At 43.9% G+C, this 26888-nt stretch overlaps 4 protein-coding genes across 7 annotated transcripts; 3 read left to right on the top strand and 1 right to left on the bottom strand.

Annotated features, from left to right (window-relative positions):
• Positions 1–1245: 1245 nt before the first annotated feature.
• On the bottom strand, positions 1246–4223 carry LOC136023923 (olfactory receptor 6N1-like). Its single transcript, XM_065698936.1, has 2 exons — positions 3806–4223; positions 1246–3301 (listed from the first exon to the last, which is right to left on the bottom strand). Exon 2 carries the CDS (start codon positions 2680–2682, stop codon positions 1729–1731), a length of 954 nt encoding a protein of 317 aa, XP_065555008.1. The 5' UTR covers positions 2683–3301; positions 3806–4223; the 3' UTR covers positions 1246–1728.
• Positions 4224–5829: 1606 nt separating this feature from the next.
• On the top strand, positions 5830–19513 carry PLA2G4C (phospholipase A2 group IVC). Of its 3 annotated transcripts, XR_010616722.1 has the most exons (17): positions 5830–6102; positions 6834–6874; positions 7816–7935; positions 8893–9035; positions 9366–9564; positions 9836–9953; positions 10407–10544; positions 11204–11257; positions 12889–12942; positions 13733–13855; positions 13976–14104; positions 14258–14320; positions 15121–15216; positions 16122–16276; positions 17613–17781; positions 18130–18238; positions 18389–18477. XR_010616722.1 is itself a non-coding variant. In XM_065698899.1 (16 exons), exons 2-16 carry the CDS (start codon positions 6863–6865, stop codon positions 18562–18564), a joined length of 1746 nt encoding a protein of 581 aa, XP_065554971.1. In that variant the 5' UTR covers positions 5830–6102; positions 6834–6862; the 3' UTR covers positions 18565–19513. The 3 variants fall into 3 exon arrangements, 2 of the variants coding, with proteins under 2 accessions (XP_065554971.1, XP_065554970.1); XM_065698899.1 differs by lacking the exon at positions 18130–18238 and having other exon boundaries at positions 13979–14104; positions 18389–19513; XM_065698898.1 differs by lacking the exon at positions 18130–18238 and having other exon boundaries at positions 18389–19513.
• A 95-nt stretch (positions 19514–19608) lies between these two features.
• LOC136023921 (olfactory receptor 6E1-like) lies at positions 19609–23906 on the top strand. Of its 2 annotated transcripts, none has more exons than XM_065698933.1 (2): positions 19609–21371; positions 21744–23906. In XM_065698933.1, exons 1-2 carry the CDS (start codon positions 21369–21371, stop codon positions 22710–22712), a joined length of 972 nt encoding a protein of 323 aa, XP_065555005.1. In that variant the 5' UTR covers positions 19609–21368; the 3' UTR covers positions 22713–23906. The 2 variants fall into 2 exon arrangements, with proteins under 2 accessions (XP_065555005.1, XP_065555004.1); XM_065698932.1 differs by lacking the exon at positions 19609–21371 and adding an exon at positions 21382–21554.
• A 101-nt stretch (positions 23907–24007) lies between these two features.
• On the top strand, positions 24008–24650 carry LOC136023966 (feather keratin Cos1-1/Cos1-3/Cos2-1-like). Its single transcript, XM_065698991.1, has one exon. The coding sequence runs from the start codon at positions 24263–24265 to the stop codon at positions 24557–24559; it is 297 nt and encodes a 98-aa protein (XP_065555063.1). The 5' UTR covers positions 24008–24262; the 3' UTR covers positions 24560–24650.
• Positions 24651–26888: the final 2238 nt, after the last annotated feature.

Genomic DNA, 26888 nt, shown 5'->3' with positions numbered 1-26888 from the left:
TGCCTTTGATTTTGGCCCCTTGTGGGCCAAGGAACTTCTGCACCAGCAGTCTGAGGGGACTTCTAACAGGATGCCAGCAAACACATTTTGGGACTGTAGAAAAGATATTAGGTGTGGATAAAGAAAGGGTCGGTGTGGGGAAGTGGAAGGAACAGGGTGACCTAAAGAGAAACGTGTGTGGGACTTCATTTCCTGGTGAAAAACTGCAAACCCTGAGAAAACCAGCCACGGAATGAGATTAGAAATACCTGTCTTATCTTTAAGATGCAGCCTAACCTCAGCTGGGCATGGGTCTTTCCCACAAAGCGGTTTGCTTTGCCAGTGTCTGTACCCTCTGTGGCCTGCGGCACAGTGTGCTTTAACTGTTGAAACCCTAGAGGAGCCTGACAGCTCAGAGGTGGAAGATTGGTTAAAAGTTGTTTAAAGATTAAAGTTTTGTCTAAGTGCCAGCAACCAGAGTCACTGGGCCCCATGTGGGCAGGAACTGGAGAGGCCAGCAGCCTGCATGGGTAGGGTAAGGGACTTGTAAAGCAGGTATTGAAGTGGCTGTGACATTTGGCTGGGTGTCAGACATATTCCAGGGTTCAATAGCAGGACCAGGCCAAACCCTGCAGAGCCCATGAGGTCTGGGCATCACCTGAGAGAGCCATTTCTCTGTGTGTGGCTGTGTGCGTGTGGCAAGTGGAGATGGGAGGATCCAAAGGGCAGCTGCTGCATAGGGTATCTAAGCATGGTACCTATGCAGCTACTGCATAGGTATCTGAGGCTGGCTTCTGAGCATATACATCACACGTATGTGTTTGTGGATGTGTTTTTGTGTGTAAGTGGGTCTGTGTGCCAGCAGCTGGAGCAGGGTTGGGGCCTCAGGGGCTTGCTTGCACCAATGTCAACAGCAAGGAGGGCAGTAGGTTGGTGTGGGTGAGCCAGGAGGGGCTGTACCAGCAGTCCATGTCTCCTGGGGGGATGATTTGGGGTTCATTTGTCAGGATTTTATTTTTAATTTGATTTTTTTCCCCCTGCTAACCATTCTTCATGAATTCTTTCTGCTTTTTTATCCCACTTAGACTTTTTGGAGAAAGCTTCCATCAAGAATGGAATGTTTCTTTGGAAGATCCCCTGTGAAATTATGAGGAAAAGAAAATGATTTAGAAATGCATCTTTATGAGAGTTGAAGGAAGGAATGACATGGAAATGTGCTCAAGTCTGTGATAACATCATCTGAGGCAGCAACTTTGATTGCTTGTACACATTTTCTTTAGGTTTTTGGACAGTATCGAGCACTAAGTCTTGTCTTGCACAAGCATCTCAGCATGGCTTTTCTCATCAGATTAAAATGACTTGGTTCCTTGAATTATACCAGCCCCTTTGTTGCTTACAATTAAAGGCAGAATCTGTTCACAACATTGAGGGATTTTCCTATTCTTCAACCAGTTTTGCACAAATTCGTCAGTTAAGCAGTTTGCAGTTTACACTGGGGCATGGAGTCGAGACAGGCCTTTAAGGTCCCTTCCAGCCCAAACCGTTCTGTGGTTTTATGGTGGTTCTATGATGTTGGCATGCATTAATTAGTCCAATAAAAGGAATTGCCACAAGAGTCCAGCAGCCAGGGCACTTCCTTACATGACTCCTTTTGTCTCCTTTTCAAGAAAAAAGATGACTTTAGGTTCAGATGAGAAGTTTTCTAAAGTCTGATATTTCAGTTTCACATAATCATTGACAAGAGCTTGTTCATGCCTTATGAAAAATGCTGTATTTGTTCACTGCTGTCCTCAGAGCCTTCCTTATGTTGTTATTTCTTAAGCTGTAGATGAGGGGATTGACCAGTGGAGTCAGAACTGTGTAGCAGACAGAGAACACTTTGTGGAGGTCTCTCAGCGTGTTTGACTTTGGTACCAAGTACACAACAATCAAGGTCCCATAGAAAAGTGTCACCACAGTGAGGTGGGAAGAACAAGTAGAAAAAGCCTTATGCCTCCCTGTGGAGGATGGGATCCTGAGGACAGTGTTGCTGATACACACATAAGATAGGAGTGTCAAGAGAAACGGGGGTAGTGTCAAAAGGGAGGCCAAGATGAACGTTACAAGCTCTATCCAATGGGTATCACTGCAGGAGAGTTTTACCACTGGTGTGAAGTCACAGAAGAAATGATCAATTTCATTTGGGCCACAGAATGTTAACTGTGGCATCAGAGAGGTGACTGTGGCACTAGCCAACAGCCCACTAACCCAAGAGACACTTGCTAACTGGAGGCAGCAGCGGTTATTCATTATTGTTGTATAATGTAATGGTTTGCATATCGCGATGTACCGGTCATAAGACATGACAGTCAGGAGACAACATTCTGCACCTGCTAGCCCAGTGAAGAAAAAGTACTGCAAAAAGCAACCCTGAAGTGAAATAACGTATTTGTTTGTCAGGAAATTCGCCAGCATTCTGGGCAGGATGGTGGAAGTGTAACAGGTCTCCAAGAATGACAGATTCCCCAGGAAAAAGAACATGGGATTGTGAAGGTGATGATCAGTCACAACCAGCGCCATGATCAGGAGGTTCCCTAACACAGTTGTAATGTAGATCACTAGAAACATCAAGAAGAGGATACATTGTACTTCCGGGGTACTTTGGAAGCCTAGGATGATGAATTCCACAACGGCTGTTTTATTCACTTGCTCTACACTTCTCATGACTGTAACAGTTACGGTAAAGTCTTTAACATAAAAACTTAATCTGCTTTTAAACTATTATTCAGATGTTGAAAAATAAAATAAATAAAGGAAGTTGCTTTGCAGGCTTCATGTGAGATAAGAAAGATCTGTGCCTGGTACTGCACACTCTCAGTGAATGCCAGGGACCTGACTTTCTTTGGACATTTGGAAAAGCCGATTTGCAGTGATTATTCAGAGAATAATTTCTACACTCACAGGTATTTGCTTTGAATTTCAACCATAGATTTCATCTTGTGCAGTGGAAATGTTTAATTTTCTTGTGCTTTTAAGTTTCATCTCTTGAGATACCATTTTCCTGTAAGAGTCAAGTATTGGTTTACTGCAGTTTATCATGATTTCCCAAGCATAAAGCAGCCACGTTTGATGGCCAACTAGGTAGTAACAGAGGCAATAAAGTTATTTCCCCTGTTACCAGCTTGGAAAATAAAGGTATTTAATGTTCAGCTTTTACTGTATTTTCTGGTATATAAAGCTGGTTTTAAAGATGTTCAGTGGGCACAAGTACATCCTGCTTATTGTCTGCTTTTATCTGAACCAAAACGCCTCTTCTGTTCAGAGATCCTCAGATCAGCTGTGGCTAAGAAAAGTAAAAAAAAAAAAAGTAAAAAATCAATTTTATTACATGACCTACAATTATTTTTATTTTCAAAAAACCTTTTTTTTTCCTTGTCAGTATATTATTAGCATCAGAATAATGATTCTTTTTTTATATATACTTATTTTTTAAAAAAGAAAGTTCATTTCAGTTCATTGAAATTGAAAAAAAAGTTAATTTCAGTTCACTGAAAATGGTTCCTGGTATCTTTTTACCCTTTTTTTCTTCCTCATAAGTTGTATGAGAAATGGGGAAGAACTAAAATGACCTGTTTTTTTCTCTGCACGAGGCAGTTGAAAGTGAAAGAGGTTTTTATGTTTTAAACCAGGATGTTTTCGTAAGGAAGGAAACTAAGAAAAGGCAAAGCAATGCGGAAGAGTGTTATAAATGCAGAAATGTAAAATGACCTTTCCCACTCCTATCTATTTCCCAAGAAATATCTAACACAGCTTTTCCTCTTTAATTTTTGGTCTTGAAAGAACTTACCGTGTGCATTCATTTTCCGTTTCTTGATGGATGGGTGTAGGTAGTGCAGAACATCACCAGGCTTTCACTGTGTCATATTCAAAGACTGTTATGAAATCTTATGAGAGTTTCCTTCTTCATCTTTTATACAGTCCTTCTGCCTGCTCAGTAAATAAGCTTCACTATGCCTGGAAAGCTCTAGATCGACTCACGATTCATGTAATTTTTCCCTTGGGGAAAAAAAAAGCAAAACCTGGCATCTCCCATTGTCATTTGCAGAATAACTCCCTTAGCACTTCTCCTAGAGGCATTTAAAACTATGGCTGTGGGAGGCTCTTAAGAGTAATGTTTCTTTTCAGACAATAAGAAAGTTTTAGAAGGTCAAAGAACTGCCTTGAGAGTAGAATATTAAAGAGACAAAACACTTCTAACTTCCATTTTTTTGCTACTTATTTGCCACTCCAGAATGGTGAGCATCTCATCCAGGTCCTCTGTCTTATCTACCAAACCTCTTCAATTGTCCCACGTCATAATCATAGAATCATAGAATAGTTAGGGTTGGAAATAATGTGTCTAAACTGGCAATAGCTGCCTTTGTAAGAAAATGAAACTTGCTGTACCTATTTAGATCCTATGTATAGGCAACAGAGTGACAGACTCTAGGACACAATTTCTTGACTGGCTGAATAGGCATACGGATGGCAGGGGATTGGAACTAGATGGTCTCTAAGGTCCCTCCCAACCCAAACTGTTCTATGATTCTATGAAATATATCTTATGGGCGCTACTCAAAGTAGATATCTCAGTGTGCGATTGACCTCCATAGAAAATGCCTCATGTTACCCATTTTCTACAGATACCTGTGCCAGTACATGAAGCTCTAAGAACTCTCCTTCAGCCTTCTTGAAGAGTGGTTCAGGTCATTGTGTTTGACATAATCTGTTTTTCCAGGAACAGAGCACCTCCACACAAGTCCATGTGTAACACAGATAAAAAGAGGATGAGCCCATTCTCTAGGACCAGGCAGCTACATGCAGCCTTGCTGAATGTGGTCATTCCCTGACTAACAAACCCTTCCTGTGAGAACATGAACAAACTGAAGGATTTAACCTCCCGTGAGCCAGAGCAGGTAAGAAGAGGTGGAGAAGAGAAAAGGAAGAGCAATAAATAGAAGGCTATAGGGAGAATTGTCAGGGGGAACAATGACTGCATATCATCCCACTTCATTACTCTTTCTTAGTTTTGTAGTCTAGACAGTCAAAGAACATGAGTATGGCACGTGTTTGGGAATGTTGTTAAAGTTTCCTTCCTTGGCATCCCCCAGAGCATTAGGGATGTTCTGAACCACTCATGTAGGGAAGAGCAATGGTTCTATGCAATCGCACTTCGTTTACACTCAACACTTACACTGCAAGCAAGGGGTAACATCCTGTCTTGGGGCAAGGTAAAAGCAGCAAAGCCCAAACACCTCACTATCACCCATACCTCCTTCTTTTCAAGGGTGTTAAGTGATGTCTCTGCAAGGAAAATAAAACCTTTGAAACACAGAGATTAACAGAATTCAGAAATAACTAGAAAAAGAAAAAAATCACACCCATTTTCCAGATGGGAATACAGGAAATCACCTCATTCTCTAGATAGATAATGTACAAACCTTATTAGTAAAAAGAGAAGATATTTGCCCTATGCTGTTTGCTACAAAAGCAAGTTATCAAGATGATAACTGCAACAATAGTAAGAAGTAATATCATTGCTGGTATGAGTGTTCAGCAATTCAGGGAGAAAGAGAAAAGAGAGTAAGAAGCATTTTAAAGATATGGAATCCATCAAGAGTCATTTCAGCTTACTTGTCTGTTAGACACTTGTTGAAAGCAATAAGGTCCTGTTTACCCTTCTTTCCTTAAGACTGAAAAAAATCCACTGATGGAGCAGCCGTAAAGGCAAGCCAATGATAATGGAAAAATACCACACCAAAAGGTTAACTGCTTCTCTGTGGGGACAGGATATCCTTGATATATTTAGCTCAGAGCCTGCGATAAATACAGAACAAAGAAAACACAGTAACAAACCAGCCTTCTGAGAAAGCAGAAGGCAACACCTAAAGTTCCAGGAAGTTCCAGTTATCTTCACTGCTTACACCCATTTATGCATCTACACCAAAAGCATAAATTTAATTATTTAACCATTATTTAAGTGATCCTCTGTGGCTGAGATCTTCCATAAAGACAGGACCTGGCTGACACTGGACTCTGTGGCACAGATCATCTTTGAAGTGAGACCTTTCTGACATTGGCTGGCTCCACCCCAGGAGTTGTTTGGTGAGTGCCATACCGGTAACACCTCAAGCAGCGTATGTATTGTATATGTAGAGATGTGGAGAGATTGCAGGAGCTGAGCCTGTTTAGTCTGGAGAAGAGCAGACTGAGGGGGGATTTTATTAGTGCATATAAATATCTCAAGGGCCAGGAGGATGGTGCCAGACTCTTTTCAGTGGTGCCCAGTGACAGGACTAGGAACAATGGTGTTCTGGGTTCAGCTCCCCAGGAGCAGGAGGGAAGAAGGGGGAGAGTGAGCGAGCGGCTGTGTGGTTCTGAATGACTGGCTGTGGTGTTCAACCTGTATCAGGAAGCTCCCATTTTCCCCTTGGGAAGCAGAATGTTGGAAACTTGAAAGAGCTTTTTCATATATGTTATCAAATCAGAGGTCAGCAGTAACAGACAGAGGTTGTGTAGCTGTTCAGGCTAATGATAATCTTTGGATGTACACAATATTCATAAATTCTTTTGATATCCAGCAGTTCCTTGTTCATATGCCAGTATTCCATGGAAGTTGCAGCACTAGTGACAATATTGACAATGTGGAGCATTGATCATTAATCCTAGGTGATGACTAGGATGGTGCAATATAATTCTCGTCCTTTTAAGCATTTGAGTTGGGGGATTTTCATTATTTTACCTTGGAAAAGGGTAGTAGGGAAATATCTTCAGCTCCTTTGGAGTTTGAAGGTTACACTGAGCTAAGACATTGCTGTGCATTCCATTTTCACTAGGTTTCCAGGAGGGAAAGACAGACATCTCAATGGCTGCCAAGGTATGCTCTTTCTACTCTGGGTTTCCCCTCTATCTCCTAATCGCTCCTCTGGCTGCTTCATTTTCTACTTTCTAAGGCACTTGTGTCATGATTGTTTTATAAAATGGATGTTCTAAGTACTTCATGCTAATATTACTCTGCAAAGTATTTGTAAGGAGTAACTCCATTTCTTTGAGACTTCCTCTCTAGATGATAGCTAAAGAGGATCCTCCAGGACAAGAATCAGAACAAGGGTAGGATTCATCTCACCTGACTTCAAACATCTGCTTTATAGGTTTCTACAGATGAGCTAGTCGTGAATGCATTTCATACTGGGGTTAAACAGGCACCTCTGAAGTATGATTTAGGAGTAGTACCCTAGAAGTGCTTCTTGCTCTCCAGTGATGTTTAAGGATGTTCAGGGGACTGCAGATCTCAGGCTGAAGATGAAGATTCAGCAATGAAGATTCACCTGGAAAAGTTGCATTTCTTTAGGCTACCTTGAACATTAGATCAAGTTAGACATTTGCTTCCAACTGAAAAACACGCTATTGGCTTGAGTGCATTAACAAGTAAATTTTGCTGAGTTTCATAAATTGCTCCAGTAAGAGACTTGTGTTACCATTGTGAAAAACACTGACAGGCACAACAGTGTTTCCTTTAGAAAAGGGACTGAGTTTTCTGTCAGGAATTTGGGGGCTTTTTAATCATGAAGAACTGAAATTTTTGTTCTTTCCTCTTCACTTTGTACGTTTGGTTCATAAATACCGCCTCTTTCATCCTGGATTGAAAGTGTAAGACAGAAATGACTTCCCTCATCTTTATGCTGCTCTTAGGTATTGAGTCAGAGTGAACCCTGGCTATTTCGCATAAATCTGGGTCCTCTGGATGGATCCCATAATAGTGATGTTCTTGCAGTAAGAAATAGTCTTACTCTGAATGTGTTTCAATTTGTATGTCAGGATGAAGTCCCTTGGGTCCGTCAGTCTCAGGAACTCTCAGAAGGTGAGATAAAAGCCACCCATAAGAGAAGAGGAAAAGTACTGATGTGTCTGGAAACACTTGGGATTCGTTGTGAGCAGGTAAGCACTGACAGTCCTAGTAAGGAAAGGAGGTAACAGTCTAGTGATGTGAGTGGCACACAGAGTGCCATTTGAAGTGAGGTCTAGACCCAAGGAAGCATCATCTGTTGTCACAAGTTTTCCAGAGCAGGCTTTCTTTCCTCTGTTGGGAAGAAGATTCAGGCTGGAAATTTCCAAGGAGACAAAAGGGAACAGGAGACTGAATTATCAGTGGAATTCCCAGCTGCAATTCCTCTATCTATCAGCTAATTAATTATTTGCTTGCCCTTGCACATCTCTGTATACATGTCATGACAGTCAGAAATGGTGCCTGAGGACTGGAATAAAGCAAATTTCACCCCAGCCTTCAAAGAGGGCAAAAAGAAGGACCTAGGGAAGTACAGGCCAGTCAGCCTCCGTCCCTGGAAAGGTTATGGAACAGCTAATCCTGGAGGCAATCTCTAAGCACAAGGAAGACAAGAAGGTGGGAAACTGTTCCTCAAGTTGAAATATTGATGTGTTGTCAGTAGCTTTGTAGCTACAAATCGAAAGCACAGCACTGTACGAGCTGCTGTGTAGAAAGTTGACTCTCTTCGAGCCATAACCAGTACTACATGTTCTAGAGAATTTCCTGTGGCTGGCTGTAATAGTTTTACCTTCCTGTTTTGGAAATAAAAACCAGTTCTTGGTGACAAAAAGGTAACGGATGCGACATCTACAGGAACGCAACGCGCACTGCTCAAAATATGTATATATTTTGAAGCTACAGCACAGGAGCACAGCACAAATCTCAGCATAATATAAAAGAGAACCCATTCTGTGACTGTGAGGTAAAGGAAAAAGTATAGGGGAAAAGAGGCAGGTTATGGAATGTGTCTTAGAACAAGGAAGCGTGTCAGGGGAGAATTGCAATAGCCCTTATCTTTGTCTGTTTAAGCCTTTGGTCTAAAAGAAATGTGTTTTCTGTCCACTTTCCAGAATAAGGTGCCTAATATTGTTGTTCTGGGATCAGGCGGGGGCCTGCGTGCCATGATAGCCATGCTAGGAACCTTGGTGGAGCTGAAGAAACAAAATTTCTTGGATGCTGTCACGTATCTGTGTGGGGTGTCAGGATCCACTTGGTAGGTCTGGTGCGATCATGAATGTTTTTCCTGCTGTATAGATTCAATAGCAATTCAACACTGTTGTCACTGTTCATAACTCCCTGTTGGGCTCACAATGGAGTGGTAGGTGAGATATGTGCCTGTGCAATTGCGGGAGGCACAGGGAATATTTGTGACATTAACTACAGTCCTACAAGATTGACCTTGGATCCCCAGAGAGGATGAAATTAGCACCTCAGTGGTGATTCTACCACAGATACTGCACCTGCATGCATATTCAGATCAAAAAGCAAAGCCCTGTTTGCTTTCCCCTATGCTAGAAACAGGACTTCTCTTTCTCTCTAAAAGGTGTATGTCCCTCCTGTATGGGAATCGGAAATGGTCAGAAAAACTGATGTCCCTAGAAGAGGAACTGTGTGAAAGCCTCAGTAATTCCTCCTGGCATATTGGAAAAGCAGAAGAGTCCTTAGAGGAGTCAACAAGAGATGAACATTACTCACTGACCGACTTCTGGGCCGCCTGTTTTGTATACCAAATAGTGCAGCAGGTAAGAAGCTAACTGCAAATGCCTTGGGATTGATTTGAAGATCTTGGAGTAATTGCAACTGAGTTTGACCTTGGTGGGTGTTTTTTTGAGTAATTGTATAAATTGAAGCAATACTTTAGATCATAACATCTTATCTCTAGATATGAAAAAGTAGAAGCAGTTAATCCAGCTCCTTGGTTAATCCAAGTCTTCTAAGTGGGGGTGTCCTTACTGCTATAGCAGAGGGGAAGGACATTTTATGTTCCTTCAGAAGTCCATGCTTATTTTTCAGTTTGATGAGAATGAGCTGGCTGATCACAAGGAGGCTTCAGAGACTGGAATAAATCCATACCCAATTTATGCAGCAGTGGACAAAGAAAAACTGAGTGAAAAAGGTGGAAATTTTCCAGGTAAAATATGAGCATCTAGTCTAACTGTATCTTAAATACCATGTATTAGATTCCTTTCACTTAATAGCAGGCTTTAACTGTGCTGATACCTGATTGCTGACTGTGAGCCTATGTCTTTGTTTATTGATAATGGAGGAAAATATGCTTCCATGGGCTTCCATGTGATTCAGCCACTTCCACAAAGGGTCTGAATCACATTCTGTAAAAGTGGCTTTCATGATGATAGGATAAGGTGAGCCATCCCTAGAATAGTATGGGGTAACAAGAACATATCATAGAGCAGGTGGTAGCATGCTTACAACTAGTTTATTCTCTATATGCCAATTCATTTTTATCAGCTAACATCAGAGGATTTTAGAAAGGAAAAAGAAAACAACTGTGATGCTACTTTGGGGCAGTGAGGTCAAATGTGTTTCCAAATACTGAATGAAAAAGTTGTTTCATTTTTCTCAGGGACCTGGTTTGAATTCACTCCCCATGAGGCTGGATATACTGCCTTGGGTGCTTTTGTGAGTACCAGGTACTTTGGAAGTGAATTTGAGAAGGGTAAGCTGAAGAAAAAGAAGAAGAAACACATCTGTTATATGCAAGGTGAATTTTCCTAATTCTGCTTTGTAGAAAAAATACAGGTTTAGCTATTCTGTATCTTTCTGCAGGTAAATTATTATTCCATGAATGCATGCGTAATAGTATATGAATTCTGGAGAGCAGCTCTTCTCACTTCACATGTTCAAACTGGTACATCTGAATGCCTCTCTACGCTCCACTGTCCACACTGACCAGTTTATGTGGTTGTTATGGGAAGTTAGAGACTTAAACTGTAGATTACTGAAGTTAATAAAATAGTTCCAGCCCAGATGCTGAAATGTTCTATTGTCCCAGCATGTTCACTTTGCAGGGGGGGGATGCTTCGCAAATTAGAGATATCCTCTTGTGAGGACTAGAAGCTCCTATTTTGCTTCACTCTGTTTCAGTCTAGGACCAAACCTCTTTCATCCCCTGCCTAAGCAGTATAGCTGCAAGTGTCCTCTCACTTGTTTGTGACACAACTGAACATAGCTTGTGTTTAATGACTTCATGCCCCATTCTTCTCAAAACACACCCTTGGCACCATGCTATAGGGGAAAAGAATAAAAGAAAAACAATCTACTTCTTACTATTTAATTCCATTCAGGAAAAGTGTGCTACTGAAAGGCAAACTCGGGTTGAATTCTCGTGAGGCTAAACACATTTTCTTTTCGTTGTTTCAGGCTTATGGGGGAGTGCTCTTGGAAGCATGGAAGAAAATATCAAGTTCATACGAGGTACTACGTTTTTTGTGTTGCTAGTATGCTCAAAGGAATTGTTGCACCAGTGGGAAAGTCTGGTGCAAGGAAGCCCCTTATCCTTAAGAACACATAAACAAATTGCATCAGGTTAAGGAACATGCAAACAAGTTGGACATATGCAAATCCATGGGACCTGATGGGATACATCCATGATTGCTGTTGGAGCTGGTTAATGTCATTGCAAGGCCACTCTCAATCATTTTTGAAAGGTCATGGCAATAGGGAGAGGGTTCTGATGACTGGAAGAAAGATGCCATTCCCATCTTCAAAAGAGCAGGAAGGGGGATGTGGGAATTTTCAGGTCAGACAGCCACATCTAAATCTGTGGGAAGGTGATTTAGCAAATCCTTCTGGAAGGCCTTTCCAAACACATTAATGATAAGGGGCCAATAAAGAATAGTGGTGTATTACAGGACTGAATTCTACATCTAATACTTTTAATGTCATCATTAATGACTTGGATGATGGGACCAAGTGCACCCTCAGCAAGTTTGCTTGTAACATGAAACTGGGAGGACTGGATTGGTAATCTGGAGAAGTTGTGACAGGTTAGAGAAATGGACCAACAGGAACACCATGAACTTCAACAGAGGGAAATTTGAAGTCCTGCACATGGAGATGAGCAACCCAGGCACCAGGACAGGCTGGGGACTGACCAGCTGGAAAGCAGCTTTTCAGATCAGTCCTATGGATCTTGGTGAACTCTAAGTTGAATGTGAGACAGCAGTGCTCCCTTGCAGCAAAGAAGGCTAGTGATATCATGTGCTGCACTAGGGTGAGCACCACCAGCAAGTCAAAGGAGGTATTCTTCCCTTTACTCAGCACTGGTGATGCCACACCTGGAGGTATCTGGTTCTGGGCTTCCCAATAAGAGAAAGATGTGGGCATACACAGGGACTGAAGCATCCTTCATATGAGGCCAGACTGAGGGAGCTGGGACTATTCAACCTGGAGAAGGGAAAGTTCAGGGGGGTCCTGGTCAGTTTCTATGAATGCATGCATGTCATTTTAGATATTTACAACATTCTGATGAACATGTGAATTACTCACTTTAATGTCTCTTTGTGAGTGCGATAGAACTTCACAGGTGCTCTTCATGGATACATTAGGATTCCTACTTAAAGAGGTGATGAAACTGTCTAGAAATGCTTCTCCATTGAGATAAATCTATGGTAGCATGAGCATGGACCATAGAAGTCCATGCCAGTACCACAGGTTCACGGATTGAAATATCATGTGGAATGTGGACTGATCTTCTCCACATTAGATTCCTTATGGTGTGGAAGTATCAGAGATGGTATCATAAACTCTGAGGCAGGACAATATCAAAACTGCTGGGGGGATAATAGAGATGACTGAGATGCGGTCAGGTATCTGAGACATCAAACAGATGTGTGAGCGATGAACAGAACCAGCAGGAAATTAGTACTCTTCTGGAGTGTCAGCCACAAGGCAAGTGGGATCCTTCAAGGCATCTGAAACAGCACTGTACATCTATGGTTAGGTGCATGGCTACCTTTCCTGATGTCTTTCATTGGAAGGAGGGGGAAGGGGTATTTTATTGGAAGGAGTATTCTTATTTTAATCATCCTTTTATTTCTTCCAAGACAGCCTAGCAAGCTTAATGCAGTTACGGGGCAGCATCCTCTCCTTTGCATTCGGTGAGTTCTTGTGTTTCTTGCTCTTTATTTTTTGTAGCTTTTGGGTTTTTTTTCATTTTTAATTTAGCATTCTTTTCTGCTGTGGGGGTGGTCAGTCACTGGAACAGGCTCCCCAGGGAAATGATGACAGCACCAAGCGACTTGGAGTTGAAGGAGCATGGGGATGATGCTCCTAGTCATGTGGTCTAGTTTTAGGTAGTCCTGTTAGGAGCAGAAAATTAATCTTGCTGAACCTTATGAGTCCCTTCTAACTTGAGCTAATCTATAATACTGTGTGATGCTATGAAATGTTCACATGGAAAACCGAGATTTTAATGACTCTAAAATACAAAATACATTCCTACAATATTCACTTGGTAATACTGGAAGAAATCACACCAGGCTTCATTTAATTGTTTTTTAAATTCAAAATGGGAATGAAGTATTTGAAGCATATTAGATAATTGCCATTTACTCCAAGCTGTATTTCTGCTTCTCCTCCTATTACTTTGTTTCGTGGAGTTTTTCTTCCAAGATGAACACAAAGGCCATGTGAATCCAGGTATAGGTGCACATCTGTCCAGTTGCAAATGCTCAGTGTTAGGTGTTTTCACTGTCAAGCGAGAAATACTGTGGCACATGGTTCCTCTCACTAGCTTAAACCACTTCTTTAGGATAAGAGAAATGAGGTCAGTGTTTCCACTGAATGTAGGGACTACATCCTCACTGATTTATGTATCAGTTATTTTATAATCTGATATTTGGTAAGATAAATTCCACTCTGATGTAACTTCCGTCTTATCTTTCTTAGACAGAAACCCAGATACCTTCATGGCTTATCAGTCTGTTCTACTTCTGCTAGACCTTCAGTTGTGTGCTGTAAGTGGGAGTGATCCTAAGGAAGTCTTTGAGAAATTGATGAGTGTATTGTCAGGTAAGTGAATGATGCTGAGATTTCCCAGCACTTGCATTTTTACTCATCTGGTTTTACAAACAGTGATTCCTTTATTGTGCATTTGCATATTTTCCTTTTCTTCTTTTCTCTCTTTTTAAGGAGACGAGGGACAAAGTGAATCCATGAAACTGTGCATTGCAATACGTAATTCTTGGGCAAAGAAAACAAGGGAGGAAAGGATGGCGAGCTGTGCTGAACTGGGCAAACAGATAGAAAAGGAATTTGGAGGCAAGTATTGTATATTAATGCTTATCATTAACAACACCGTCTCCACCCCAGGTACAAACATCTACCTGCATAAAAAGTTACCCTGGAGGTTACCATGAATTTGTTTCTTTAATGTGTTGGTTTTGTGCTTTTTCTCCACTTGATCTTCCTCAGTGCATCTTGGAAAGGGAAGTTTTCCGGAAGGAGAGTTACCACCATCCCAAGCAATCTTCCTAGGCAAGTGTATCTCATTTTTAATATCTTTTATTACTCTTTGTATTGTGCATGCTCTGAAAAATTCCAGCTTTGGAGTTTTGTGAACTGATTCTGGTTCCTTCTGGAGTGAACCAACTAGTGCTCCAAGGTTAAATCTGGATACTGCAGACAGGTCTTCTTCCTCTCCAATGCCTGTTCCAAGGAGTGTGTTCTTGGATAAGGCCTGGATGCTCTCTGTCTGCACAGTCCAGTCCTCCAAACTCTTTCACGGCGCTGATCTCACATTCTCTCACAAGATCTCTTGATGCTATCATGGCTTTCAACTAGTATACCCCACCTTGTACAGGTTGTTCAATTGGACTGTAGCATGGTTCTTACTTTATTCAGGTGGAAAGAAGACAAAGAGAAATAATAGTCCCTCTGAACCACAAGAATGATGTAAGAGTCCTGGAAAAGATCAGACCTCTCTAATGTACAGCTCTGGTGCAGCCAGGGCTGTACATTACCTGTGAGCCTCAAGCATGGTGAACGTGTCAGCTGATGTAGGGCCAGAGTCCTGTATAGTTTGTGCCTTGAAAGGCTTACTCAAATCTGTTTCAGCTGTACTAAGAGTCCATTGCTTAATGTTAATTATTTGAACTAGAGAAAAGCATGGTTCTTTCTCTTCTGAAACACTCAGGCCTTGTCACTCAGGCTGTCTGTACAGTATCTGCACATACGTTCTTCTGCCACCATGCATCTCCCCCAGGTTTTGTAACACCAGTCAAAAAGTGAAGTTCTCTGGATTTAACTATGTTCTGAATTGTATTCTCTCTTCCCAGGCTCAGTGTGGGATGTCCTTAGGGTGGTGTATAAAACAGTCCAATGTGTGTTGAGCTGGAAATGGGGAACAATTCACAACTTCCTTTACAAATGCCGTAAGAAAATCCAGTGAAATCATGATCTATGGGGCAGAATGCGTGGGGTTGAGCAGAGCTTTTATGCTATGTTTGTGTGGTGTTCAACTGTCTTTGCCATTTTCCTTCTTAGTGATTTAGATAGCTTTTCAGGTTCCACCCTCTGTTAACAGCATCCCATTATGGGCAGCAAATAAACCAGTCATAAACAACACACTACTAGAATCCAGATCTGCAACATCATTGCAGATATATAAACTGAATTCTGTCACAGAAACACAGGCATCTAATGTCACACAGACTGTTGTCCCTGTGTACAGACTGAGTTGGAAAACACAAAATGAAACCTGTAAGACCTTTATGTTGTTTTGGAGGAGAACTTGGAGGGCACAAGAGTTAACCTAAGGAGATGGAACTGGACAGCTAAGTTTCTAAAATCGAATTGTGCTCCTGATGCATGAGGAATAACTTTGGTCTCTAGATTCCATTGCCTGCCCTAGCTGGATGTTCAATTATGATAACGGAAGCTTTGGCACTCAGTATGTAAGTAGAAACCTGCACTTATCAACTGCAGTTAGGTGTTGTGATTTCTAGCTGGCTCATGCATTCATTTTTCTGCTCAATGATCTTCTTATGTTAAAGTTATGGGTGCATGGTTCTAGGTTCTGACCTTGAAAGAGCCCATTGGGAATTCTGATTTGCAACTGACCACAGTCAGTGAGAGGTTGGTCAGAAGGATGGGGACTTCTCTTGTCAGAATACAGCTGGACATCTGGCTGGGCAGGAGAGGCAGGTTTCCATACCTTTTTGAGATGCATCAGCAGTGAAGAGCAATAACATTTTGGGGGCTGGTCATGTGTGTGTGTATGTATTTTATATATATATATGTCTTTATGAAATCTCATTGCCTTCTTTCATTGGATTAGCTAACATTAAGCCCTCTTACCTGGTTGAAAATGAAACCATCTCTTTGATTGATGCTGGTCTGGCGATAAATTCTGCCTATCCTCTGGTACTTCGAGCACAGCGGCAAGCAGATCTGATCATCTCCTTTGATTTTAGCTCTGGAGATCCTTTTGAGGTACACTTTTTGACAGGCAGTATTTATAACAAAATACCTCTTTGCCTTCGAGGAGGTCTTGTATCAGTATCTGTAAGAATCTTGCCCGGTTTCCCTTTGTGTAGGCTTTTTCCTCGTAATATGCTCAATTTCCTTTTATAAGCATGTTTCATTACAAATGAGGGTAAATGTACAATCCTGTTTCTGTAATTGCTTCCATTTAAACATATATGCCTAGGGGATGAGTTTAGGGAGCTTGAGTTACAGAAGAACTTGCTAGGCTTCCAAAATGTTGGTATTTTGTATCATTCCAGAAAGATCTTGTGAAAAGTTTGTCTTTTGTGACTACAAGAGTCATCATGTCTTGAGCTGCAACTTCACCTTTTCCCAAGAGTGCTTAAGGAAAGTAACAAATCTGTGTAATCTAAACCCTGAGGCAATTTGGTGGCAGAAATGCCAAGGTATTGGTTAAGAGTGTCTATGGGAGAGGCCAATCTGTTCTTAATGCCTAAGTCCCCATCTTTTGCTGTGAAGTGCATTCTTTGTGGAGGGGCTGTTGGAATGACTCGTGTAATATGCCATTTACTCTGGGAAGCTTACCTAAAGTGGCTGCTGTTCACAAGCCTTGTGCTGTCTAAAGCAGACTATTGCAAACCCAGTCAGAGAAGAGTGAAAAAGACTCAAAGGTTGTTTCTTTTGAACTCCTGAACAGTTGGGAATAATACTGCTCAGGAAGACCACAGAATCTCAGTTTGTACAAACTCCCAACATAATGCCTATCCCAGGCAACGCTTTCATGCAAAGTCAAACCAATGTTAATGTGTGCCTCAGATCAAACAGGTTATTGTCTCCCTTCGATGGTCAGATTGACATAAGAGACATAGGGAGTTCTTAGCTTTGCTGGAGTGGTGGAGAGTTGAATTTTGTGAGAGTTGTAGAGCAACAGGAAGGGTTGCTTTGGAAAATAAAACTTGTTCTGAAAGTTGATGAACCTGGTGATGTCTCCAGATGATTTTATAGACCCCAAATCCCTTTAATCTTACCATCTTTCAGTGTCTGCCCTGTTGCCTTGCTGGGTGTAGCTGTAGTTTCATAAACAAAGGTTCCTGCTAGAAGCGACCCCAGAATTGAGTGCCTGATTTTCATTCATATTCTAGACTTAGTCTGTTCCTCCGAGAATCCTTGTGGAAAACTTACACTTCAAAATAAAGTATACGTTACAATTACGTATAGCCCAAGAAATTAACCATCGTTGTTCTGTAGCAATTTGTTTTATTACTGGAGATAGGACTGATTTATTCTCAGAGTTCAGAAAAAGCTAACTACAAAATGCTTACACAACTTCTCTGTATGTCAGACTATCAAGAAAACGGCTTCATACTGCCGGGAAAACCGTATCCCATTTCCCGATATAGAGGATCAGAAAATGGATGAGAACAACCCTTCTGATTGCTATATCTTCCGAGGAGACAAGTCATGCCCCACAGTCATGCACTTTCCACTCTTCAACAACGTGAATTGTTCTGGTAAGAGGCTCTATGCAGTGTTGTCTCTGTATATTTGCATTTCATATTCTCAACATATATTCAGTGCCAAGCATGTTGGAGTCCTCCTTTACTCAGTGCTGCTGCTGCAAGTGGAGACAGAAGAGAAGGAGCAGGGCAGACTCTATGAAGAAGCTTGCACAGGCATTAATGTACTCACCCTCTCAGATGTATGTCCTGAACTATAAGGATTTTACACTACTCTTGATTAGTTCTATAAATCAGTGTGATTAAATTGTGGTCCTTCTATTGAAGAGTTGTTAGGGAGGCATTATATTTAGAAGCCGCAGTATCCAAGCCTGGGATATTTACCACTGCTTCCCTTTATAGTTATTGGTGAGGAACAGTATCCCCCCCTCTCAGACACCTGATGAAACAGATATTGAAAGAGGTACCTCCAGACTCTGAATGATGTCCTCCCCTCTCTTCACTGGCTATGGTAGGATCTAATATGGTAAAGAACTTGTATGTGAAACTTGCAGATATTCAATGATTAATGCTTTTCTTGAAAGATCTTGTAGTTTTCTTGAATGATCTTGTAGTTTTCCCTTTGGCATTTATTTACATATTTTGTTGACCTATTTTCTAGGTAAAGTAGAAGATTACAGAAAACAGTTTTCCACCTTTCAAATGTCCTTCCCAGGAGAAGCCATCAAAGACCTTCTTAAGAAAGCACAGTTGAATGTATCCAACAATAGGGTTAAGATTCAGAATGAGATAATGCGGCTTGTGTTGTCCTCTCGTACAAAGAAGTTACAAAAGTGAGGGGGGTTTTCCTTCAGTACAAGATGCTGGATTTATGAATCACTCCAAATGTAAGTTCTATTTTTTATGAAGATTTATGAAGCTCCAAATTGCTCCAAACTTACCCCACTGCACTGCTCATTTTGGCCGTTTGTTGTGAGTTTTCACACTGTGCTCTCTACAACTATAACAGATTTCTCTGTCATCTTAACCACATCTCTAAGTTCCTCTACAGACAAAAGAACCAAGAAGATGCTCTTGGGAGTGAATTATTTGGCACATTTTAAACGTGTTTGTGAGACTAAGATGGTCTGAGTTTCTGAGGGGCTGAAAAGGCTCCCTTTAGAAGTGGCTGAGATGGACACATTGGTGTTTGCAAAGAAAGCCTGAAACTAACAACCAAAAAAATCTAAAAATAAGCAAAAGGAAGAATCAGGGGTGAAGGAGAAGGAGAGAGAAAGAGGCTTTCCACAGAAGAATAGCTCACCCAGCAGCATGACAGATGATAAAGAATTAGATGAATCTGTCTTAAAGGGAAAAAAGAGCCACTATAGTTTGCTTTTGACAATGGAAGATGAATAATAGAGGAACCATGAAAGAGATGAAAAGTCTGATGGTCAGAGACTTACAAACTATCCTGGTAAAACTAGGGTGTCTCTGCACAAGAACAAGATGTCTGTCTATACCAACCAAACATGAATTGATACCAGCCTCTGATTTGCTCATGATACTAGCTTTTCTAACCTCTTTCTGTATCTGTATTTGTTGCTTATTCTTTTTTCCCCCCGCATTTTATGTATATCAGATTCAAACCTTATTGTTTATTAAATATGAGTTATAGCTTGTTCCTAATGGCAGACATATTCCGCTTTGTCCCACAGTGTACTGCATAATCCCAGTCAAAGAATGTATCTCTCTCTGGCATTGAACAAGTGTATCTGTGACATTAAAAAAATCCCTAAACATCCTCTTCTAAGCTGTCCTGGAAATCTTTAACTTGCAAGTGTTTTCTTGTGTTCAACCCCCCATGGCAGGGGGGTTGGAACTGGATGATCTTAAGGTCCTTTCCAGCCCAAACCATTCTATGATTCTATGTCATCTAGGCTCAGAAGCAATCTCATCAATGTACATAAATACCTGAAGGAAGGGTGCAAAGGGGAGAGAGCCAGCTTTTCTCAGTGATGCCTGGTGACAGGACCAGAGGCAGTGGGGACAAACATGCACAGGAGATTCTGTCTGACTTGAGCACTGGAACAGGGGCTGTGAAACCTCTGTCTCTGGAGATATGAAAACCCAACTGGACATGGTCCTGGGCAACATGCTGTAGGTGTCCTGCTTGATCACGGGGGGTTGACCAGATGATGTCTAGAAATCCTTTCCAAACGTAAGTGTTCTGTTTCCATGGTTCTACAAACCAGCTCTCCCCACACCCTGCCATGTAAGCGATGTGTCCCAGCAGTGCCATCAGCAAAGTGCCTAATTATTCCCTAAGCTGGAAGACTGATGTAAAATAAAGGACTAACTGGGAGTATAAAATGTGCTAGAGAAAGAAGGCGCAACTGATGTATTCCATGTTAGAAACAGGTAATGTGGGATGCAATGTAATTTGCAGGATAGATGGCTCTGCTTCAGTTATTGGTGGTGGTCTGTTTAGGATAACTGAAGACAAGGGAGACATCATCAGTGGGCTGGTAGCCTTTCCGGTTAATGGAGTGAATTTCTAGTACAGGGTTCCTCTCATGCTAAAATAAAGCCCTAGAAAGGTTCAGAAGGCAAGCACAGGGATTGTGTCTTAATGGCTCTGAGCATGCTAATGGGAGTTTGAAGGCTTGAGATAATATAGAAGTGGGATGATTTGCAGGCTGCTTATGAAATCCTTGCTAGGATCCGTTGCTAGCAACAGATCACATTTTTTGGTGTTATTGTTGGCTTTTTGTTTTGTTTTCTTCTCCAGGAGTATTTATTAAGGTGAATTAGTGACATTTAATGAGAATAATTTATTAGTATTTTCTGTTTTGTTGGGGAATATCACAATTTGCTTCGTTTGTGGACAACAGTTCTACTGTTAGTCACTGTTGCTAAAATGTGATGAGGAGACCTTGGCAGCTCACTGCTACCTGGAAAATGATGCAGACCGGTAACCTAGAAGAATTTAGGAGCTTCTCGTTGTTATGTTACCATAAGTACAGGAAAATGGGATTGAAAAATAAAGCACTAAAATTTATATTTGTCTGCTAAGGCAGGAAGCCAGCCTGGAAAACAGAAATTGGGCAGAAGTGTTAAGGTGTTCTTGCAGATCCTGACCCGTGATGCCACAAATAAGACAGGGGAAGATCTAAATCTTATCTGATCATCTAGGGTCTGTATCTTCAGGAGCGAACACACACCTGGTACTTCTGACACTCATCTTAAGATCGGCAAGAAAGTCTCTCTGAAGGTATTGAATCTCTGCCTTTGACAATGCAGCACTAGTGATGAATGCAGTACTTGGACAAGCAGTGATCTGCAGTCAGGTGCCTTAAGAAACACTTAAGGTTTCTACGGAAAAGGGTATGCCCTCTCCTTTGGAATCTGCCCTCAAAGGTATTCTGATGCATGGCCTCTGGGGTTTGTAATGGGTACTATTAAGAAAGGTACTCGGATTCTGACAGGTATTAATTAAAATGCCAGTTTTTGAGCTAATGTGAAAAGGGAAGGGGAGCGGCATAGATAATCTTGTGTCCCTTCAGGTGCTTGGAACCTGCAGTCGTGACACACTGGATGGTTTTCTAGCCAAGGCACAGCCCGTTACACGGATCCTGTCTGCGGAGTAATTCCCACACATTATGGTATTTAGAGCTCTTACCACTTTTTCTTAAGCACTGAAAAATGCTGTTCATGATTTCCACTGTCTGGTGAAAGGATATCCACATGAGAATATGCTGCTTCATTTTAAGAGTGTGGACAAGAACCTGCTTGGCAGTGTCATTATTGGCGCCAAGTGGGAGCTGCCCAAAGGCTGCTTCATTATGGTAAGTTTGTGCTGTGGCCAATTGATACGGGCAGCCCAGGCAGGCGCCTGCTCAGGTCAACTCTTACGTAAATCACTCACTGTTTGGTTTACAGTAGTCTTCCAGTTAGGACAACCACATGTACCATCTGATTAGTCTTTTGCTTATGCTTCTTGGAACATCTTTAACATTTTTTTAACTATTATTCAGCTTTCAGAGACAAACCAGACAACAGCAGAGTTCATTCTCCTGGGACTTGCCAGCAGCCGCTTTTCGGAGATCATCCTATTTGCCATTCTCTTTGTGGCCTTCCTCCTGATCCTCCTTGGAAACATCACTGTCATTACCATCACACTGGTGGACCGACGCCTCCACATCCCCATGTATTTCTTTCTCAGGAATTTCTCCCTTGTGGAAATTTGCTTCACTTCTACCTTCATGCCAAGGACTCTCTACAGCCTCCTCACAGGAGCAAAAACAATTTCCCCCTCTGGATGTTTCCTTCAGTTATCCCTCTTCTTCATCCTGGGTGTCTGCACTTTCTTCCATGTAGCTCTCATGTCCTTTGACCGCTACATGGCCATCTGCCGCCCTTTGCATTATGCTACCTTTATGAGCAATAGGTTTTGCCTCCAGCTGGTGCTGGGCTGCTGGGTAATGAGTTTCTTCTTGATGATCTCCCCACTCACAATTATAATCCAGTTGCCATTCTGCGGGCCTGGTGTCATCAACCACTTCTACTGTGATATAGCACCGCTGCTCCAGCTGTCCTGCACAGACACAGGCATCATTGAGAAAGTAGTGCTTGTGACTGGTGTTCTGATACTACCTGGCACCTTATCAGTAACTGCTTTTTCCTATGCCTACATCATCCACACCGTCACACACATCCAGTCTTCAGCAAGCAGGAAAAAAGCCTTTTCCACATGCTCCAGTCACCTCATTGTGGTCACTATTCTGTACAGCAGCTCCATCTTCAGGTACATCCGACCAAGGCAACGGGGCGGGAGGGATTTTGACAAAGTTGTATCTTTCCTTTACTGTGTGATTACTCAGCTGTGTAACCCTTACATCTACACCCTTCAAAATCAACAAGTCAGACAGGCCTTGAAAGATCTAGTAGCAAGGTGTGTTGTGGGCTCTGATGATATTCTGAAATCCAGACACACAAAGCAGTGAGTGAATGTGAGTAACTTCCTAGCAGAGCCCCAGTACCCTGGGGAGGTGAGGGAGAGGGGGCTAGAGATGATGCATGGAATGAAACAGATGGAATTCCAAACCTAAGTTTATAGTAACTATGACTGATACCTGTTTCTCTACCCTGACTGCATACATCTTGACTTAATCAGTTGGAAGTAGCCATATTTGATATGTTTAAAATGAGATGTGATGAAATCCAAGTGAGACAACACAGACTCCACTGCCCTCCTTCATTCACGGCTCCACCATTGAGCAGCACAGCGCGTTTTGGCCTGGGGAGTTGTGGTCGGTGCACAACAGTTTCTGCACGTGTAAAGTGGGACATTGCTGGATCTGCTCATGAAAAGGGTTTTGGTGGTTCACGCTGTTTCACAAGCCCAAGCCATGCTGTGCCGGTACCCTCATGCTGAGGGTCACCCGAGGAGGGACTGACACACGTGTGCTCATGGAACCATGCCCGTATCTGTCCGCTCACACAGAGCCGGAAACATCAGCACGTGGGGACTCCACTGGGGAGATGCTGGGACCGCACCGGCACAGCAGGGCTGCGGTACTGCAGGGAAGGACCAGGCCCCAGTCACGCTCCTGGTGCTCCCTGAGGACGCACAGAGACTGCACAGAGCGGGGATGAGGCACATGAGCCCAGCGCAGGTGTCCTGAGAGCACTGTTGGTGTTGCAGTAGGGCCCAGCCCTCCCAGCAGAAGCCCATCTGCACACAGCAATGGCCTTCCCGCAGAGAGAGGCGAGGGCAGCAAGAGGAAAGGCTGTGCCGTGTCCTCTCCCGTGGCAGTCCTTGGGCATGCGGAAGAGAAGCACCAGAGCGGTGCCCATTTCCCGACGCCTTGGCCACAAGCAAGCCCACAGGAATGAGCCAGGAGCACATCCCCTGCCTGCACGGGATGCACCAGCCCTTGATGTGAGGCTTCTGCTGCGCTCACGTGTTTCTGCCCGGAAACCCTTGGGCTTCTCACCCCGGCACTCACAGAAGCCTTCCTATGGCAAAGCACCTGAGCCGGGAAATTAAAAGGCAGCAGTGGCGGAAACCGGGACACGGCCCCTGCCATTACCTGGGAGGGTTTGCGTTTGCCGGGAGCTTGTCAGGAAATGAGCGCGGCCACAGAGGTGCCCGTGGGCCTGAGGCACTGCAGGACGACTATAAAAGGCAGCCCAGGTCTCTGCTCTTCATGCACTTCTCTGGCCTGCTTCTCCTGGGATTCAGGTGAGTGCGAAGCCTCTCGTGCTGCTGCTTCCAGAGCAGGTCGTTCCTGCCCGTGTGCCTGAGCTGCTGGGGGCTGTGCTAGCGCAGGGCTGGGAGCTGCTTCTGCTGGGAGAGGGAAGGGGAGAGCAGGGCTTGTGCAGAGAGAGGCTGGCACTGAGCTGAGCTGGCTGCTGGGCTTGGAGGTGCTGAGCGTGTGCTGGGCCAGGAGCTGCCTTGGCTTGCCCAGGCCTGGCTGCAGAGCTGCTGCTGCCGTGTCCCATCCTCTGCTTGCCCCTGCCCTGTGTCCAGGTGAAGCTCCAGCACCCAGACATGTCCTGCTGCAACCCGTGCGTGCCCTGCCAGCCCTGCGGCCCGACCCCGCTGGCCAACAGCTGCAATGAGTGCTGTGTCAGGCAGTGCCAGAGCTCCACCGTCGTCATTGAGCCTTCCCCCGTGGTGGTGACCCTGCCCGGCCCCATCCTCAGCTCCTTCCCTCAGAACACCGTTGTGGGCTCCTCCACCTCCGCTGCCGTTGGCAGCATCCTCAGCGCCGAGGGAGTGCCCATCAACTCCGGGGGCTTCGACCTCTCCTGCATCACCAACCGCTACCGCTGCAGACCCTGCTAAAGCTGCTGCCAGCATCCTCGGGCAAGGACCTCCAAGACCCCACATCACGGATCCGGACAGGAGATGGAGCTTCGCGGCGCTGTTTCCTCCTTCCACTGTCCTCTCTATTCCTTTCCTGTCCCCTGCTCCCGCAGCAGCCCAGTGGGGACCTCTTGGCCTCCCTCCCTCCCTGTGAGGGACAGGCAGACGGACACCCTGCAGGAGCTGCACCGCATCTTGGTGGCTGCCCCTGGTGCTCCCTGTGAGCCACCTCCTTTTCTTCTTTACCCTCATTAAAGTTGTGCTGCATCCAAGCCTGGGCCTCAGAGTCCTCCTTCCTTCTGCAGGCACCGTTTCAATCTGTTCAGGGGAAAATTTGGAGGTGGGAGGGATCAGCGTCACTGCGGTGGGTTTTGTCACTTGGAAACATGGTAAATTAATTTCATGTTTCATGGATTTATAGAACCATAGAACGTTTTGGTTTGCAAATGACTTTAAACCTCATTTCGTTCCAATTCCCCTACCACCAGCATGGACACCTTCCACTAGAGCAGATTGCTCTAAGCCCCATCCAACCTGGCCTTGAGCACTGCCAGGAATGGGGCAGCCACAGCTTCTCTGGGCACCCTGTGCCAGCGCCTCAGCACCCTCACAGGGAAGAGCTTCTGCGTAATATTTAATCTAAATCTACCTTCCTTCTGTTTAAATCCATTACTATCGTCCTATTACTACATGCCCTTTATCAAATGTCCCTCTCCAGCTTTCCTTTAGACCCATTAGACACTGGCAGATACTCTAAGGTCTTCCAGAGCCTTCTCTTCTCCAGGCTGAATAAGTCCAGCTCTGTCACCCTGTCTACGTAAGAGACTCTTCAAGTGCAAGCATCCAGCCAGTTGCTTGCCTACCAGGTGGTCCATCCATCACATCTATGCCTCCGCGTTTTAGGGACAAGGGTGTTGTGCAGGACAGTTTCAAGACCTGTGAGCTATTGGGGCTCTGGAGAAAGGCTGGGATAGCTCTCCTGTCCACAGTGTGCAGTGGCTGTGAAAGCAGAAGGCAAAATTGCAACCCTGTACTTGGTAAGAGCAGATTTTTATCCTCTTGGTGACCTGATGGGTAGAATTCTTTGGGAAAGTGCCTGGAGGAGTGTCAAAGAGGCCCAGGGCAAATGTGGGATACAGCAGTTGAGATCTGATGATGATAACGTTTAGGAGATCACCATAATTACCTCCACCACTTCCACTTCTTAAAGGCTCTACCATGGACATTTTCTGTTGAAATTTGTATTTCTGTAATTGTGCCTCATACTCTGTTGGACCCATGCCCCTGGGCTTCTGTGGCAAGGCTTTGGTAGCAGGAGGAGGAAGGGTGCCGGAGTGGTTTCTGTGAGAAGAATCCAGGGGCTTAACCCATGTCTGACAGCATCAGAGCCAGCCAGCTCCAAAATGGACTCGGTGCTGCCTAATGCTGAGCCCATCACTCTGGTGGTGCCTCTGTGAAAACGTGTTTAAGAAAGGGCAGAACACTGCCCAGGAAGTGAGGGAAAACCCATTTGAGAGCCAATCCTGTAAACACCAAGGCCAGGGTAGGAAGAGGTGGAGAAGGTGCTCCAGGTGATGGTGCAGAGACTCCCATGCAGCCCAAAGGAAAGACCATGGTGGAGCAGAAATCCACACTGCAGCTCATGGACGATCCCACCCCAGACCAGCCGCGTTTTTATCTCGACCCGTGGGTTTTACTGCTTGCCGTTCTCCTCCCCATCCTGCCCAGGGTCTGAAGGGAGTGCTTGAGCCATCGGCTGTGTGGTACTTAGTTGCTGACTGGTTTTAAACCACAACAGTCCCTTTTGGTGGGCAATATAGGGCACCAAGGGTGGAGACAACGACGGATCTGACCAGAATGTGATATCATTTTGCTGGTCTTGGTAGTGCCTGGTTATGACAGGATCGAACCGCTGCTCATGGAACCCATCTGCGTGCGCTGCCGGTCACCTTTGTCCCTCGGGAGCCATCTGCTGGGAACTATTCACAATTACACCTTTGGCCTTTTCTCCGCAGAAAGAGCCAACCCGTGCCACAAACACCTTCCATCCTCCCTTCTTCCTTCCTTCTTCCCTTCCAGGATCCTCCTTCTCCTCCAGGATAGTCACAGCAGAGTCTGAGACTTGTAAAGATTTTGAATAGCCTTTGAATAGCCTTGAGAGCTGCCTGGTTCTTCTGCTAATATCAAGAAAGCCGGTCGTACCTTAGGTTAAACGCACACAGCAATGGCCTTCCCGCAGAGAGAGGCGAGGGCAGCAAGAGGAAAGGCTGTGCCGTGTCCTCTCCCGTGGCAGTCCTTGGGCATGCGG

Source organism: Lathamus discolor, chromosome 20, assembly GCF_037157495.1.
Source record: "Lathamus discolor isolate bLatDis1 chromosome 20, bLatDis1.hap1, whole genome shotgun sequence".
Classification (NCBI taxonomy): domain Eukaryota; kingdom Metazoa; phylum Chordata; class Aves; order Psittaciformes; family Psittacidae; genus Lathamus; species Lathamus discolor.
The sequence above is the reverse complement of the archived record's forward strand: the minus strand, read 5'-3'. Positions and strand labels throughout refer to the sequence as shown.

Excerpts from the sequence above, each read along its gene's own strand:
- LOC136023921 (XM_065698932.1), top strand. The coding sequence starts at position 21,462 with ATGCTGCTTCATTTTAAGAGTGTGGACAAGAACCTGCTTGGCAGTGTC. Across the intron at positions 21,555-21,743 it reads CCAAAGGCTGCTTCATTATG|CTTTCAGAGACAAACCAGAC; the intron begins GTAAGTTTGTGC and ends ACTATTATTCAG.
- PLA2G4C (XM_065698898.1), top strand. Across the intron at positions 12,943-13,732 it reads CATCCTCTCCTTTGCATTCG|ACAGAAACCCAGATACCTTC; the intron begins GTGAGTTCTTGT and ends TATCTTTCTTAG. Across the intron at positions 14,321-15,120 it reads ATCCCAAGCAATCTTCCTAG|GCTCAGTGTGGGATGTCCTT; the intron begins GCAAGTGTATCT and ends CTCTCTTCCCAG.
- LOC136023923 (XM_065698936.1), bottom strand. The coding sequence starts at position 2,682 with ATGAGAAGTGTAGAGCAAGTGAATAAAACAGCCGTTGTGGAATTCATC.
- LOC136023966 (XM_065698991.1), top strand. The coding sequence starts at position 24,263 with ATGTCCTGCTGCAACCCGTGCGTGCCCTGCCAGCCCTGCGGCCCGACC.